This window comes from Tympanuchus pallidicinctus, unplaced genomic scaffold (genome assembly GCF_026119805.1).
Source record: "Tympanuchus pallidicinctus isolate F22 unplaced genomic scaffold, pur_lepc_1.0 scaffold8, whole genome shotgun sequence".
In the NCBI taxonomy this organism is placed as follows: domain Eukaryota; kingdom Metazoa; phylum Chordata; class Aves; order Galliformes; family Phasianidae; genus Tympanuchus; species Tympanuchus pallidicinctus.
The window spans coordinates 50,940,495-50,958,346 of record NW_026294802.1 but is presented as its reverse complement, the minus strand read 5'-3'; the positions used below and the strand labels follow the sequence as shown (position 1 = coordinate 50,958,346).

General features: G+C 43.5%; 1 protein-coding gene across 6 annotated transcripts in view; it reads right to left on the bottom strand.

Moving 5' to 3' along the window:
• The window catches only part of SPTAN1 (spectrin alpha, non-erythrocytic 1), a 46,214-nt gene extending 28,600 nt beyond the window's left edge, over positions 1–17,614 (bottom strand). For 3 of the 6 annotated variants that reach the window (XM_052667441.1, XM_052667442.1, XM_052667440.1), the window contains exons 1-16: positions 15,989–16,085; positions 14,917–14,967; positions 9,538–9,777; positions 8,853–8,978; positions 7,194–7,334; positions 5,953–6,099; positions 5,400–5,533; positions 4,551–4,695; positions 4,298–4,452; positions 2,915–3,050; positions 2,294–2,395; positions 1,931–2,068; positions 1,373–1,483; positions 888–965; positions 568–723; positions 31–235 (exon numbers count right to left, since the gene is read on the bottom strand). In XM_052667441.1, coding sequence (XP_052523401.1) covers positions 31–235; positions 568–723; positions 888–965; positions 1,373–1,483; positions 1,931–2,068; positions 2,294–2,395; positions 2,915–3,050; positions 4,298–4,452; positions 4,551–4,695; positions 5,400–5,533; positions 5,953–6,099; positions 7,194–7,334; positions 8,853–8,978; positions 9,538–9,777; positions 14,917–14,949 — 2,047 coding nt within the window. In that variant the 5' untranslated portion in view covers positions 14,950–14,967; positions 15,989–16,085. Of the gene's footprint in view, positions 1–30; positions 236–567; positions 724–887; positions 966–1,372; positions 1,484–1,930; positions 2,069–2,293; positions 2,396–2,914; positions 3,051–4,297; positions 4,453–4,550; positions 4,696–5,399; positions 5,534–5,952; positions 6,100–7,193; positions 7,335–8,852; positions 8,979–9,537; positions 9,778–14,916; positions 14,968–15,988; positions 16,087–17,487 lie in introns of those variants that run through there. The other 3 variants (XM_052667438.1, XM_052667443.1, XM_052667439.1) reach the window with 3 other exon arrangements.
• Between the last annotated feature and the right edge of the window lie 238 nt (positions 17,615–17,852).

The window sequence follows — 17,852 nt, the reverse complement described above, 5'->3', positions numbered from 1 at the left end:
AAGCACTTGATTCTTATAACTAGATCTTACCTTTGAGCTCAGTGGCTTCCAGAAGTTTCTTCCACAAGCTGATGACTTCATTCATGCGAGCTGCCACCTCATCAGATGCATAGTGATTGACATCAATCAACTTCTGGCCAGCTTTCTCCAGTGCATCAATACGACTCTGATTAGCAGAAAGCTCTGCTTCAAAAGCCTGATGCTTCTGAACTTTACCTTGCAAGTTTGATGGATCCTACAGATAAAGAAAGAAAAATAAACTTTCAATCCAGAATTAATATATATAGATCTTGGAAGGCATTTTTAAATTAGACAACACTTACACGCATGCCAACATGTCACGAAAGGAATTGGTGCCACAAATACATCTTTGAAATCAGAATACTTAAGCTATTGATTAGCATGATTACAGCATGATGGAACAGGGAGAAACTGCAGTTCTTCCTGTTGCCATTAATACTGCCTGCTTCAGCAAGGTCTGTCTGATATTGCTTCACATCACTATACTGATTATGTCAAGCTTGGTATTGCCTTAAAAATACTCTGACACTGATCTCTCTTTTTTACCTTGTAAGCCTCATCAGTAGCAGTTTTCATTTTTTCATTAACCCAACTCTTCAGTTCATCAGAGTCTCTGAAAAACTGCTGGAGATGGAAAGAATCTGCCAGGTGAGCACGGCGGTACATGGCGCGTTCATGGAGAGCATTTCGGCGGCTCAGGAGCTGAAGAAAAGAAAAGATTAAGTCAAGATTTTTTAAGTTCTTCAGCTTATAAGAAAGTCGACTGTATGCAATGAAAGCTCCAGTGATTTATCCCATATTGTAGTCATACTATTTAAAATAATAAAGCAGAAAACCTGCAAACTAAATCTGTGTTAAATACTTACAGCATCTCTGCGCGTAGCAACATCATCCATGGCATAATGGTTATTCTGAATCAGTTTAGTAGCAAACTCATCCAATGCCTGAAAGTGAAAAGATTTTCCATTTATTTTGTGTAATAAAAACTGTTTGTGTAAATCTACACAGCAAGTTAATTCTCACAAGCTCATCAAAAACAAGCAGTCATTAAGATAGCTACTGTTTAAACCCTTTTAGTCTATACCATGCTCTTACATGTGCACAAATGACCATTTATCAAAATCCACCGTCTTCCCCCATGCTGGCCTGCTAAGCAAGGCATTGGGTTTTCCGCTGTCTGAGGCAGCAATCAAGCCCTATCTTAGCTTTTCCACAGATTATTTTCCACAGTGACTCATTTAGCAGAGCAAACCACATTCTTCTCTGTCAGTCCCCACCAATGTTGCCTCTCCAATCAACAACTTCATTCATTTCTCACTTCTTTAGTGATGACCCAATATAAATGTCTTACTGTGATTTTCTCCTCTTGAGCACTTAGGGATTTCTCAAAATCTTCATGCTTCTTTAGAAGAGCCTCCACGCTATCCAGAGAATCACCAAGGTCTTCATTCAGCAGAAAAGCCTAAAGCAAGGCAATAAACATCAGTGGATTTTTTATTTGTGTCTTCAGCTTCTCTAAAAGTCAACCTAAGCACACTCAGTGATGTTTCCTACATAGGATTGGAAAGGAAGGATGATAATACTGAGAAGGTGTTCCCTATTCACCTTTTGCAGCCAAAGACTCCAAATAATTACTTTTAGCTTCTTCTTCAAACAGTATTTCACAAGAGTTAAACAAACATAAAAGCAACACGAGGCCAACTTGCCCCAACTCATAGTTCAAGCATTAGAAAGAAACAGTCATTGTAGCACCTTGGGCAGCCACGTAACAAACTGCACAGCACCTTACCCCTAGTGCATGTCCAGTGGTAGGTAGAGTCACTGCCACTAGTCATTAACAATGGTTTATGCCTACAGAAGATTGGCATTAATGACATTCAAACTGGAGAGTTCAAATGCATGCACTCACTTCTTGTTTGCTCATCCAGTTGTCAACTTGTTCAGTATCTCTGTAGAAAAGCTGCAGATCCATGCACTGTTCATACTGCTGCCTGCGAAGCTCCCATAGTTCTAGCAAGGCAGATCTTTCATCTGAGAGGACAGTCAGCTAAGGGATTGGGAAAAGGAAACACTGCATTTAACAGACTGGTTCATTTACTTCTCAATGTAAAATCAGGATGGAAGTCTGAACAGAAATTGTCAGTCTTAAAAGCTCTCTAACCCATTTAAACGATACTTTGCAGCTTAAAATCTTAAGAACTTCTAAATTAAGGGACACAAAAGGAAAAAAACATAATTCTTGTAGGAGTTGCTCTCAAGTTGCCCAACTTACCTTTTCTTTAACTTCATCAGAAGCATAGTGCCCAGCTGCAAGCAAAGCCTGCCCGGACTCATCAGCAGATTTGAAGCTATCCTCGTGAGCATCAATTTCTCCCTGTGAAATGGAAGTGAAAAAGTTATTTCCCACAATATAGCCTACAACAGAGTGTCAAAATACTGCTATTGAAATAAGAGATGTAACAGCCTGGAGAGTTCAAAGTTTATCATTGAGGCATTTAGATACATCATGCCAAACAAGAAAACTAGATTCAAATGCATCACCTTATACTGCAAACGAGGAAAGTATAAATTCATATGTTAAACAGAAACTAAGGGTTGGTGTTTCAAGCTGCATTATTAGGTAGAGCAATTCCTCATGATAGAGAATTAAAACAGTTGTTATCCAACTGATTGCTATCAGGTCTAAATACTTTTGATAAAATATTATCATAAGTACTTTTAAATAGTTATCAGTGTATCTACCTGCAATCAAGATCCTCAAATAAGGACAGTGAACCGTGCTGTACAATGCAAGGATGCCAGTGGCACGACATTGGCAGCCCTGACTCAGAGACTGTGTCAGACACAATTCAGTCTTAGAGAGCTGCTGACTGGACTTGGCTAGCCATTATACCTTATGTTCCTGGTGTCTGTCTAGAAGGGCTTCTGCTCCAGCCACATCATTGGCAAGCTCATCAGCATTTATCAGAGCCTTCATCTCAGTTACCCAGCTGGTGAGATCCCGGAAATCTGCAAGAAAGCGCTGCAACCTTATGAAAACAAGAGAGAAAACGTTTGGGAATCATTTGCTCGCATATTTTCTCAATCCTTAAACCAAAGGTAAAGGTTACAAACATGAAAGCAGTTCCTTGGATGAAAACAAGACAATACAATACCAAAATGCAATTAGAATATTAAATAATTTAAGTTTTCTAATATTAAATAATTAAGAGACATTTAAAATTAGAAAAACACTAAGTTTAAGAAGCAGAAACCTTTTACTGCTTCTCCAACATATGTATTTCATACAATTTATAGATAGTAAAAGGAATATTCTTAGCTACAAGTCTATACGTTGAAGACAACAGAAACCAAAAGACAGTTCTCAAAGCATTTCAAGACAGCCCAGGGCAATGCTTCTGTCACAGCCACACCAGTGTGTGTGGGGGGAAGAGCTGACAGAAATTTTCAACTGCACATGCCTCAGCCTTAGAACAAATAAATTCTCAGATGACTTTCAGCACGTTCTTACAGTTATTGCCTTTGGCACATGTTTAACAATTATCAGGAAAAAAAATCAGTTTCAGTTTCCCTTTTAAACTGAAGAGAATATGCCAGTAAAGGCAAAGTAAGAATAATTACTTGGTGCGAGATTTATGGTGGTGAAGACATACACAATGTGAGGGAATGAACAGCAGAAACACAATACCAGAAAAGACAAACTAACCACCACGTTAGGCTAAGTTTCTTATCAGCACAGCTTCTTAATAGTGATCTAATAGTTTAGTTTTCATAGAGAACCACGCAGGTACAGAAACAAGTATGGATGAAAACAAACCCCACAGCAAGAAGGCAACTGTCACAGATGAGAGTAATATTTCTTTTACTCTGGGACAGTGCACCCAACAATACACCATACTTTAACTCTTAACAAAATCACAAAGACTCCACAGTGAACAGGTTTATAATAAGCATATTAAAAACAACAGAACACAGTCAGATAGCATTTTTGAATGCAGACATCAATAAAAAGTGAACTTGTTCTAAAAATTCAAGGTGTCTTCACAACTGTTGTGTATTCAGAGAATGACCAAGAACTTTAAAGTATTTATATAAGTAGGTCTTTTTACAAGAAGCTGATGTAAAGTGTCATCTGGTGACTAAGACTGCTACTGAAAACACCAGCATCATCCCAAACTTTTGGGAACAGCCTCCCTTTCTTCTATTTCACAGTCTTATATCGAATTTGAATATGGAAGAAAGGAAAAAATCCATTCTAGCAATTCAATTCTCCTACCTGTAGGAGTCATTAAGGCGAGCATGCCTCTCTGCTGCCAGAGTTCGGATCTGCTCCCAGTTGGCAATCAGTTCCTCACGTTTCACTTGAATTTGAGAAGCATTTATTGGGTGAGACTGCTGCAAGCGGTCAGCTTCTGCACAAAGGGCCTTAACCTAAACCCAGACAGTCACAAACACTGAATAAGCTCCTAGCCTTTTAAAAACAGGTTACCTAGTTTAAGTAGTAGGTAAAATGCATCTCATACAAGTACCTTATCCTCCAAAGCTGCAAGATCTCTTTCCAGGCCTTCATGCTTACGCAGTAAAGCCTGCACGCTGGCCAAGTCTCTGCCGAAGTCATCTGAGGCCATCAGCTGCCCTTTCTCCTTAATCCAGCTGATAGTTTCATCCACATCCCTTCAAAACAAAGCACAAATTGAAAGTAGTAAATCTTTTAATGAAAGGGGAACAAAGCAGGATGTTTTCACTTATTACAGACATACCTGCATTGTAAACTCTTATACAAACACTGCAGCTGATGATAATAATAAACTAACAAGCCAAAGGCACCTGAAAAGATGTGTATACGTTTTTTTAATCCCCAAAAGCATTCGACTGCGCTGGCAAGCCATTCTTCAGATGGTGTCACCAAATGGAAACTACCAGTCACTTTTCTACCCTCGACCCCTCTCCAACTTTATTATAAAAACCTCAAAATAACAAGCAGCAGATAAGATAGAAAGACACTGCTCAAAGACACCCACCCAACCCCCTTCCTGCCCTGAACAACTGGACTGACATCTAGCCAGCAACAACAACAAAGAAAAACAACCTCTTTAAAGGCTCACGTAGGATTGAACAGGGCAAAGCTCTCAGAGTAAAGACTGGGAGAACTGCCAAGCAAAAGAATGAACAGAACTTCCAGGTGTTGAAACTTAGAACAGAATGACTGTTTTCAGAATCCCCTCTGAGCAAGTTCCTCAGTCACAAGGAAGAGCAAAACAAAACCAGATGGTAGCCCTTCTCACAATACCGTGCGTAGCTGAAAGGATCATCAGACATCTACATAGAGATCTGACATCACTTCAGCAGATCCAGCCAGGATCCAACCAGGATCATACCTGTTGAAGCGCTGAACTTCAGCTGCCCCAAAGAGTTTTCCTTGCCTCTGTTGGGCAAGCCCCTTAAGACGCTGCCAGCTTGCATTCACTTCATCCTGTTTGGACTTTATGAGTTCCTCTTCGGGGTGCTGTTCCTAGTAAGCAAAGGGAAAAAAAAGCCATTTTCTATTGATGTTCTATTCTATCAATTGAAAAACCACTGTGTTCCAAGAAATCAATTTATAGTCACTGTACTTTCCAAATGATCTCTCGGTTCAGCAGTTTTCCTGAAGTGTCACTGTGTAAAAACTGAATACTCATGCAGCAGTCTCTCTATGAACTATTTAGTCAACAGGAAGAGGCCAGTAAACAATATGTTACATTCTAGAACACAACACATCCTGCCCTGTCTCCAGCCATGCAAATAGCCAGGAATCTAAACACATGTGCAGTAAACCATACAAATCTCCTACCAAACTGCAGGGATGGGGAAAGGGTAGGGAGCACTGCAGACAAAATGTTGCTGTTATATCACACCAGCCAGGAGAGATATTCAACATACATGAATGTTTACCTGGATAAGTTTGCCAGCGAACTGGTTCACTTCATTCACTCTTTCCTCATGAGCTGCCAGATCTGTTTGGAATTCTTCAAATTTCTTCTGCAAAACCTCAACATGCTCTAAGTCCTGTCCAAGCTCTTCTGAGGTCACTATTGCTTCCTAGCACAAAAAAAAAAAAAAAAGTATATTTCAATATAACCTAGGAGAAATCACTACCAAAAACCAGGAAGCAAACTGGACTAATCAGGTTTTAAACTACAAACTTTCTTACTTCAAAACATGAACCTCTCCCACCCAACACCTCTCCATCATTACAAAAAGCATCCTAGGTCCCTATGAGGATTGTTTTTTCATCTTTGTTTTTGTTCAATTTTCAAGTCATTAAATCAATTCCCTTATCTTAGGCTCACTGTTCTGTGTGTGATGACCAATGCTGCAGCCATCTAAAATACTGAAACAAAATATGCTTGGAAAAAACGTGTTTTTGTAACAAGAAAATAATTGGCCATGCAGGGTCTGAAACTTATGTTTTTCAGTTACTTATGCATTTTGCTGTAGTCTTCTGATACAAGACCTATTTCTGAGAAGTGCGCTGCCATGTTCTGTAACAGTTATGCAGGGTTTAGAGTTTGAACCCGCAGTGACACAAAACCAAGAGCTATCATTATGAAAACCCAGATGATCATTTTGTGGCTTTCCTTCAGATTGTGGTTTGTGGTCTCTTTCCTCAGAGTTCAGAGAATTCAAAGCCAACAGTTCTCTTGCAACAAGTGTCCTTACAGCGTGCACCTGAAGATACTGCAATCTTAAGTACTTATGTACTTAATTCTGTACACACAGCTTGCTGGTTAGGCTGGCCACTTTCCCTAACAAACCACTTTGAACATTTATAACAAAAATTTGCTTTTATGTAGTAGATTTCCCCTACAAGAAATCTGAATTTGATTTCTATGAAAAATACGAAGTTCTTCCTAGAGTGAAGCCCAGGGTTGATTACATCTAGCCATGCTCTCCAACACGCAGGCTTCCCCTTACTCTAGTTCCCATTTTTTGTGGCTGCAAAAGGAAGAAGAGTGGTTGCATACCTACTGCTTATACAACACCAATGACCTAAATAAAATGTACCAGTAAAATGAAACACCTTTAGAAGTTCTCTTGGGCTACCTGGACTCCAGCTACTATACAAAGATGGACATTTCCACACAGATAAATCCAATTTCCCAAGAACACAGTGAACACAGGTAATAATGTACCTTGTCATTGATCCAGTCCATGACATCTTCACACTCCCGTAAAAACTGCACCAGCTTCTGTGCTTGCAGCAGCTTCACTCCCTTCTCTCTCATTTTTTCCAGCAGTAACTCCCATAGTCGGTGCAGCTCCTGCAGACGAGTCTGGAACAACAGGATGCTGATATTAAAATCCCATATCAGACAAGAACAAATGTGTTCCCTTCCTGCCCTTAGGATGAGGCTTTTTCCAATGTCTCATGCTCCTAAATCTTACTAGACAGAGAGTGAAAGGACCTCATGAAATCTTCACCTCCACTAATTAATTTAAGTGATATAAAATGACAATATAAAATTAGAAATTACTTAACTGAATATTTAAACTCATAAATTATTGAAACCATCATACAGTTATATTCATAGAAGTGAAGTAAGCATTTTGAGACATAATTGGATCTAAATTCTACAGCACTGTGAAGTCAGACCCAAAAACTCCAGCAAAGCACTGATGTTCCAATCTTTTAAAATTAAGTCAACTCCCAAGATGCAAACCTTGTTCTCATTTTGGAATACATTTTTATTTGAGACCACACGCTTTGTTTCAAGTCAAATTTGTGCCACTTCACAGTATTTTCACTGTTTGTCCTAGCAGCACTCAGTTAATATATGTAGCCAACACTGTTAAGTATTACAATACTTAAATGCCAGGAGCAGTTACTAGCTTTAATGTTGAGCCTCTGTGGCTGCATTCTGCCTTTCAAGACATTTGGGAGCTACTGTAAATTTTATAGACAATTAGAAGAAAAACCACACTCCCACACAGGCACACAACTTGCAAAACAGGAAAGTATCTGCTCCACCCATCACCTATAAGGCTTTGCTCATCTAGATGTGAAACTTGAAAGTCACGCTAGAGAAGCTTTTGAACACCCAGCATGGGTGGATACTTATTTAATCCTTTCAGAAAATTCACTCAGGTAGGTTTCAAGGGAAGAGAAAGCTCACACTACTCAATTTTCTACTGTTGCCCCAAAAGATAATGCAAACTGTCAAGCAAGGAAGACAGAAGACATGGCAAAAAGAAGTTGCACTGCACAGCCAGGAGTTTCACCTACTCGTATGTGGGACCCAACTTGGGTGGCTGTTACTATGGGGCGCTGTGCAGTCCTGTACGGCGTGAAAGACTGAACCATTAGAAAACAAGTTGTCACTCCAAGCACAACACAAGTGAGAATTCACACTGAGCAGCACAGCTAAGAAACATCATTATTTAAGGTCACTCAATTAGCAAGTTATAATGTTCTACTTAAGCAAACAAATGCAGTGGTTAATATCCCTAACATCTGGTCTTGTGAATTCGGCTGCTTCTTGATGCTGAGCCTTTTTGGGAAGAATCATAAGCATCATTCATCATTTGCCTTGTGACTTTCAACACATATTGGAACTACTGGAGATTTTCCAGGCTAAGTTCCTGAACTCTGTGGGTAGAAAGTTCACTTATGAAGCAGATCTATGAGCTTGGTGCTTAAAGTCTGTAAACGTTCCATACAGGAATTCTCTTGTGATTTCATTCAGAGTATTTGTAGAATTTTAAAATGTGCTCTGGAACACAGAGTTATGCATGTAACCTACTAAAACTGTTCTAGAAAAAATCTGTAAGAAGAAAAAAGTTTTCAAACTCACTCTTATGGTTTCAGATGCAAAATGGCCTTCATTGATCATCTGATTTCCAGTCTCATCCAGCTTAACGATAGCCCCTGAATTGGCCTGCACCTCAGCTTCAAAGGCCTGGTGCTTCTGCAGCTTCCCCTGCAAGCAAAACATCAAAGAACGTAGCTGAGATTTGGTGCACGGCTCTCCTCTACAAATCCCTGCATCAGGATTTTTCACTTATTTTTTGCTATTTTGCACTGAAAGCAAACAATACAATAGCACAGTTGAAGTCACAGTTGTACCATGCTTTGTGAGTAGATACAGCAGTTTAGGTATGTCACTGCTGTGTTTGCTCTCACACATCTGAGAGTTCTAACATCTGAAAATCCATCTCCCACACAAGTTTGCTTTCTTCAGCTATCTTTTATAGTGTTTATTTTCTCAGCTGATTCTAGGATTAACCCAAGCTGGTTTTACTGCACACTGCACTAAGTTTTTCTGTACTGATTTAGTATATAATCTGCTATCAGAAATATTCCAATCGTGTCAGCAAAGACCCATCGCTCTTGGAGAGCACTTTGCAAGGCTGCGTGTATTTGCATCCACCTTTTGTTCACCACTCTCACGCTACACTTATGCATTTGTTCCTACTCCAACTGACGTGGTACATCCTAATATTAACAGTACAATCCCACAGGATAGCAGTGGGACTTGCCTGTAAATTGCTTGGGTCTTTGTAATTTTCATCAGATGCTATCTGGAGTTTCTCTTGGATCCATTTTTCGAGCTCATCTGCATCGCGCTGGAAGAACTGGAAGCGATAGGAATCTTCGAGCTTTTGGCGCCTCAGAGAAGACAGTTCCTTGAACCGGTGGTAACGGTCCAAAACCTGCTGGCGCCGTTCTTGGATATCTTCTGCTGTTTCCAACACTTTTACCCCACTTGGATCCATTTTCTGAAAGCCAAAAACCACTCAGTTAACGTTTTGTTTGTATTATAAAACAAAGGTATGGAGAGATCCGTGAAAGAAGAACCTGGTTTTTGTTTGCTGGTCATTGATGTGTATTTCTTTCTTTTAAACTCAAACATGGTTTACTTACAGTAAATGTATGTAGGTATGTACACATAATGTAAATAAATAGGAACGTGTAGCAGGATATCATGGAAAAAGAGCATTTACAACAGCATTAAACACCTACTTGTCTTGGAAAGCTATGGCTACCACTGCCTGCCCAGCAGTACGAAGGCCATGCCACCCACATCCACCATGCAAGCATGAAATACAGATTGTAAAAGGGTGCTTCAGAAACATGTTTGTGTGCACTTATGCATATATGTGTGCATACACACATGTATCCATATGTAGATACATAAACATCAGATTTTCCTGGACAACATGAAACCTTAGTTAAAATACTGAGTACATATCTGAGTACGTAGCTTCAGTAATGATATTTAATTCTGTTCCTTAAAGAACAGCTAACGAGCCCACATAAGTACATCCATATGCATACAGACACACACATACATGGACTGTACATGCAAACATTGATACACACACGTGTGTGTGACAGCCACTCTGCTCTCTCAGACAGTCAAGCAGCCATAAACCCACCCTGCCAACCCCACACACATCTGCAAAAGCCAACCCAGAGGCTCAGGCTCCGTTCCACAGATCTGATGTCACAAACAGAGAAGGAATTCAAGGAATATTTTGTATAACCAACTCTCTCTCTTCAGCTGGAGATCCTTACAGATCATTTCATCTGCTGAAAGCTGTTATTGTTACTGCAGACCCCAAAAAATCCTGATCATTGTTTTATCTAATTTCGATCAACATTGGGATCACTTTTACTTTTCACTTCCTAAACTTTCAGAAAGCACCTGGATTTTCAGTAAGGAACCTGTGCATTACAACAGAAGTGTGACACAGATTAAGAAGTACCATCACTGTCAAAAAGTCTGGGTACTTACGTGCTCTTTTGACAACTTGCTATGCATATCAAGAAGTTGTTGCAACAAATAACCAGTGCTTGAGCAATTATGCAATTAATGTCTGGATGTACAGGTACTTATGTGTACAGCTTGGTCAATGCTTTTATTATAAATACATGTAAGCATTGTAAACTAAACGTACCTCCCCTCAATCCTACAAAATAAAAAGTGGAAGAGAAAGTGTAAAGCTGCATGGAAAGACACAGGCAATCTCTGAAATACGTTGTTAAATACAAAATAAAGTTACTTAGGCACCAGCTAGCTGCATGCTTTAACTAGATGCATATCTTGCATAATGACATGAAAAACTGGCCAGGTTGGAACACTATCTGCATGGCTGTTTGCTGTGTGGTTTCCAAGCACTCGCAGTGGGGCCCTGTGACAGAAAGGACGAGGTGGGCAGAGCCCCCTGCCCTGCACTGCTGCGTCACAGCAGCTGTTGTTACCTGGCCAACTCTGAGCTCAGCTGCACTGCAGTGGTTCAAGGAAGGAAGGAAGGAAAGCTCAGCTCCGCTCTCTCTTCCAGGCCTGGCTGTTCTGCTGCCAAGAGGGTTGTGGAACAAAGGGGCTGTGTGGGCCGAATGGCAGGAACGAAGCGCAGGGAGACCAAAAGCTCCACTGGATTGGTGTATTTGAGCTTTAAAAGATCAAACCCCAAATATAGCTGGAGGCCAGCTACGGGGCATCTCCTGCAGAGGACAGCTGTGTGAAGGGCTGCTTCAGACTGTCTGTCAACTCCAGGGAGCAAGCCAGAAAAATCACAGGAAGTTTTTAGCAATGATTTCCTTCCCCGTGCTGCTACATTGCGTAGTAACTCCAACAACTCTTTCTTTTTTCTACTTTTTTCCTTTTTTTAAGCTGAATTCTGCTCAGCAATGACAAAGGGGCAGTCAGCCTAACCCTAATGGACTGCTCCTTGCTCTGGATTCGAGCATCACCAGGAAAAACAAAAAGGAATCTTCATTATGTTTCAGAACACCACGCAGTCACCAGATCAACTGTCAGCTTACATATCAGTATGAGAAGTACCTCCGCAGTGCCACTGATCTCAAATTACTTTAAATCATTATTTTATTAAATAATTATTAAAATATTAAATTGACGAAGTTAGTTAGATCGCTAAATTATTCTCCATTTAAATAAATGAAGCCCCCCTGTGATTTAGGCCAGTCGCTGGTTTGCCTCTCAGCACACCAGCTATGCAATCTGGCTCCTCTTTTTGCTGGAATCCATCAAAAGAAAGGCTCCCTTTATAACACAGCAAGTCGAGCCAGTCCATTGTAAAAGAAGTGCTTTGCTCTAGCAATAATAGACTGTTCTTTCCTGCAGCAGATAGCTGACGTCAGCAAGGCGAGATGGTGCCAGAATGCGATCAGCAGTCGCTGGGGAACTCTGTGCTCTGAAGTCATGGATGCTGCAGAACAGCACCTCAGTGCCAAGGGACTCTGCGAGGTGCTTCCAAGGCTTTTTGGTTCAGTGCACCATCTGCATTTCAGCCCAGAGAAGGCTCCAAGGAGACCTTACAGTGCCTAACAGGAGCCTGCAGGGAACATGGGGGGGGGGAGGGAGGGGGGTGTAGCGACAGGACAAGCAGCAATGACTTTTAACTACATAAGGGTAGGGTTAGATGTTTGGAAGAAATTGTTCACTCTGAGGGCAGTGAGACCCTGGCGCTGCAGCCCAGAGGTGTGGGTACCCTGGAGCTGCCCAAGGCCATGGATGGGGCAGTGGGGGGCCGCGCCCACAGCAGGAGCTGGAACCAGACAATCCTGAAGGTTTTTCCAACCCAAACTATGCTGGGGTTTTACGGAGGCTCCACCTCCCCCTCCAGCACACCTCCGCACGCCCAGCAGCAGATGGGCTGAAGGGAAGCTCTGTGAGAAGCACAGCTCATCCCACAGTGACCTGACACCCCCCCCCTCCCCCCCAGCCCCCTGGGGGACAAGCAGCCCCACCCTGCACTGCCTGCACAGGCTGATAAGCTGGCATGGGGCCGGGCTGCAGGAGGCCGTGCTGGGGGTGCAGTGTGCTCCTCATGCTGCATGGCTCTGAATCTGCTCCTCCAAGAGTATCTGCTGTTCTCAATTTGTCCTGTGAGACTGCACTTGGAAAGTCACTAATTGGCTGATGGCTAGCTAAAGGGCAACCAAAAATGCTCCGTCACGTCGCACTGCTGCAGTGGTGTTCAAAAATAATAATAATAATAATAAAAAAAGCACAAGCAGGTTTAAGACCAGAAAAACAACCACACAAGAAAAAACATCTGAAGTTACTGCTCTCCTCCTTCAGGCCAAAATAGCCAGCCTGCCCCGTTATGCACACTGGGTGCTGACACACCAACGGGACACACAGCCACAGACAGCTATGGCTGCTGCAGCGCACAGTGACGATGTCAGCAATAGTGCTGTGGTGTGGGAGGCAGCGAGGTGGGCTCAGTGGGAACGACAGTGATGCTGGCTGGGCAGGCACGGCAGAGGTCAGCGTTTTCCTGACCTAAATGTGGGCTCAGGGATTTAAAAACTCCAGTGCAAACTACACTGAGTGCTGCACAGTAGATTTTGGCAGCTTTGTCCAAACGATTACACAGAGCTGAAAGAAGTAAACCACTCTACCTGAAAAGCAATCAGACATCACTATATAAAGATCACTATCTTGAGATGCAGTAAAATAATGACTGCTGTCACAAGCCCTGATGTGCTGCACGCCCTCAGCACCGGTGACCCCAGCAGCAGCACCACACAGTTCTGTGCTCAGTGTCACACTCAGGCAACGTGGCCCTGAGCCATGGGGACATCATCACTGCTTCCCATGGGATCCCATCACCCATGGCTTTCTCAAAGCAAAGCAACCACCCTGGCTGCTGCTGCCAGGGGAATGATGCAGTGTGCGTGCCTCAGAAGTAACCAAGAGTATCCATCATACACACCATGCTGCAGATTTTAAATGCTAACAAGGGATAATTAAAGCACAGTCATTTAGCTTGCTATTAATTTAAATCTAGAAAATAAAGAAGTGCCAAGGGAAGAAAACAGCAGAACCCTGCGTCCCAGTGCTCCTGGTTACCATCACGGGTCAGCCAAGGACCACAGAGTCAAGACACAGTGAGGGAGGTGCTGCAGCACAAAAGCCCAATATGCTGGAGCTGCAGTGTGGTGCTGTAGGATCACACAGACCAAATGCAGCACAAGTAACATCCTAACATGCCCCCAGAGTTAAGTTGGCATTGCAGGGACACAAAAAAAGGTCTCTCTTGTGCTTGAACTAAAGCAGGCTGCAAACGCACCGATGTGGGCTGATGAGGGCTTGTGCACAGCCATCCATGTTTCAAAACCTGTATGGCAATTAAACACCTGTTCATTTTCAGGCATGTTAACATTTTCATTCCGCAGCTAAACTGGTGAAGCTGCATAACAGGGTCTGAGTTTGGTGCCTTGATGCATAACTGGGTCGCTCTGCTTTTGGTGTCAGCGCAGCCCTGCTCCAACACAGCACCTCGACCGCACTGCAGAACCGCAGGGCTACAGGTAATGGGATGTTACATAACTCACCCAGCATGTTCCATTCCTGTCGTCTTTTCATTATAATGCTAATTCCAGCACAGACATTCACCTGACTCATTTCCAAATAGAACCTGGCTGCTGTGTCACCCAGAAGTTTGGCCCCTGTTTGTTTTGCCATCTCCAAACTGAAAATGGCACAGACGAACAGCGAGAGCACAGTGCGTGGGTTATGAACCAAAGCTGACTTCAAATGTATGACGTGCTATGATGTAAATCTTACCATCACTGACTTTTAGATAGCTAAAAAGACATTGCACAAGAATTCTCTAAAACAAGAAGCTCTTAGGAAATTAATCCACACCAACAGCTGATTATACTGAACTCTAAAGTGTTCACACACCATGCATCGCAGAAATTGGGAAACTCAAAGTATTAGGGGAAAGCCAGACCAGAATGAACAGTGAAGTATATAATATAGCAAATAAAGCATTTGCTATGTCATACAAGCTCTCAAATCAGTGGGATTTTGTTACAAATAGGTCACTGCAATAAAGGCAGGCAAGTATGGCGACAGCACCACATGCATTACGTAGCAATACCTGGACTTTGACTTTACGAAACGATGACAACATGATGGAAGAATGCAGAGTCTAAAAGGGAGGGGGAGATCGAGATAACATTCAGCTCACTACGAGTGCAAGGACATGGCTTCGTTCTCTTGTTTCTTTTTCTAACACACAAACTCCATCACAGCACACATCCCACGCTGCCCCTTTGGTTCTTTGCCACACACAGCACTTCGGTGTTATCGTTCCACAAATGACTGCAGGCAACAGAATCCCCCATGCAAGCACGTTACGAACACCAGCAGGAAGAGTTAATGTGGTCAGTGCTAACCTTCCCAGTTAACTGAAACAAACCAAGCCCTACCATAATCTGAAGGTCAAAACAGACACTAAAGGAAGTTATCTGGACTTGGCAAATGAAGCTTCTCGCGACACAGTAATCAAATGGGGTGGCTTAATTTCAGAGCACAAATGCAACGAGGAGGTTTCAAATATCTCCAAAGAAGTTTACTTCCAATTGCTATAGTTAAAAAATCCAAAAGAACAGTTGCAGCAAGAGATATTTTTTGAGATGGCTCATTATATAGCTGTTAAGTAGATCTAATCCAATAAATTTCCAGCTGAAAGCTGTCCTGCTGCCCCTGGCTCTACATTTTCCCCATGAGTACACTGCAGTTCCTGAAGCAGCTCACGGACAAGCACAGTTTGCTGTCTTTGTGCTTGCTGAAGCCACTGCATATCTCCCGTGGCATCTGCATAGCTGACCACGGATCGGTTGCAGCAGGGAAGGCAGGGTGCCACCCGTTTGATCAGCAATATCACTGGGCTATGCTTGGCAATCCCCACCAACAGCATCTGCAGTCTGCTCCACCCCATTTTTCTGCTGCCTACACTCCAGGGACAAATGGAAAAAACAGACTCCCACACTACATTAACATGCAGTAGAGAACAGGGAGGAATTCGTATCACTTCTTCCAACACAAGGAGAGCGATCCGTTTCCCCCAGAAAGCAATGTATTTATGAAGAACACAACCGTGTGCCATAAATACACGATGTGGGTAAAAACAAGGCAACAGTGACACTGAGCTATTTGCATGAAGTTACCGGGATGAGCTATATGTGTAATGGTTGAGAAACAGGGATTTCACACCGTGGTACCACAGTGTTGTAGGAGATGCAAGGCTCCTCCTGCCTTCCTCCTCCTGTGCAGGAGAAAAACACGCAAAGAGGGCTTAAAAAAGACAGCTTTCACCTTCTGATATTCTTGTCACTATTATTACTTTAATTAAAAATATTACAGATACATTTGTCCAAGTTCATCCGCCATGGACATCAAGAAAGCATCACTCCTAGATCTGATTTTAAAAATTCTATTTCAACCCAGTGCATTCAGATGTAGTTTCTCCTCCTCCCAGCAGTGACAGAAATAAAGGCCTCGATGCAAACAAGGTAACCTGCTCGCTTGGTGCCAGCAATTCCACTGCTGCACTCACGGACCCCGCACGCAATGCAGCAGAGTGCGCCCTATTTCCAACCTCTTGTTCATTATTTATAACTTGTTTGGCACAAACAACCACAAACCATTGTTAGGTGTGTTTAAAGGCAAGAAAAAGAGTCGTATGTGGCAATTTAATCATTGCTTTGGAAAAAAATAAAAAATGGAGCCTGTGAGCAAGGCCATTCAGAGAACACAGCCTTTGGAATCTTCTGGCAGTTCACTCCTAACACAATGCCAGAAGAAAACAGATATTTTTTTTCTTTTCCAGAAACATACAGAAGCATTTCAGGCAGGTTTTTTTTTGTTTTGTTTTGTTTTTTGTTTTTTGTTTTTTTCCCCTTCTCTGATGTGCTCATTTGCCATCTCCAGACAACTGCTGCTCAGAACACACGTACCCAATGCAATGGCAGGGCAGACACACTGCTGTCCGTCCATCCATCCATCCATCCATCCATCCATCCATCCATCCATCCATCCATCCATCCATCCATCCATCCACCCCCACACCCAGCAGGGAGCTGCCCTGGAACGCACAGTGCTACCCTCAGCTTTTCGTGTACAGCCCTCATCTACCGAACCTCTAACCATAGAAAGGCTGGAACTCGCTCTTCCCTAATAGAGGAGAAAAAAAAAAAAAAAGAAAAAAAAAGCTAATTTTCTATATTTTTTTTTTTTTCCCTTTTTTAACACAAAGACGCATCTGAGGGCTACCAGGGGACGAACGCGGCCCTGCGATGATGGAAGCCGCAATTCCCGCACATTGCTGACGGCCCCGCGCTCCCCTCAGCCGCTGACCTTGGCGGGCGCTGCGGAAGCCATTGCTGCTCGCGGGGCCGCCTGTCACCGCCGCCCGTCCCCTCCCCTCCCCGGGGCGCTGAATGGAATTCCTGCCGCCGGCCGCTCCCTGCCCGCCCGCCCTTTATGCTTTATGCCCCCCTCCCCCCTCCGGACACGGCAAGCGCTGAGAGCCCCTCAGGGACGGCGCTCTGAGGCCTCCCCCGCGGCTGTGGAGAGCGTACACCTGTCCCCGCAGCGGCGGAGCGGGCTCCGCGCGCCCGGAATGGGGCGGAGGATGAAGCCCGCCCGCCTCAGCCCGCCGCCTCACCGGCTGTGCGCGCAGTCCGCCGGCTCCGCGCCCGCCGCCCCTCCGCTACGGACACGGTGCGCCGCCGGCGCTGCCTTTTATACAGCGGCAGGCGATGACGTCAGCGCCGCAGAACGGGCTCCCGACTGGCGGAAAGTGCCGAAGGGGTTCGGAAAAAACCGGCGGGGGAAGGGAGGGCCCCACCCATCCGAGCGCAGCAGAGCAGAGAGAGGGCGCATGCGGAGAGAGCCGAAGCGTTCCGGAAAGTGCCGAGTGGGTCCGGAAAGAGCCGAGGGGCGTGGCGGGATGCCTGAGAGAAAGGGCGGGTCGAGGGCGGGAGGCGGTGGTTCGCTCTCTGGCTCTTCTGTGAGCATTAAAATAACATT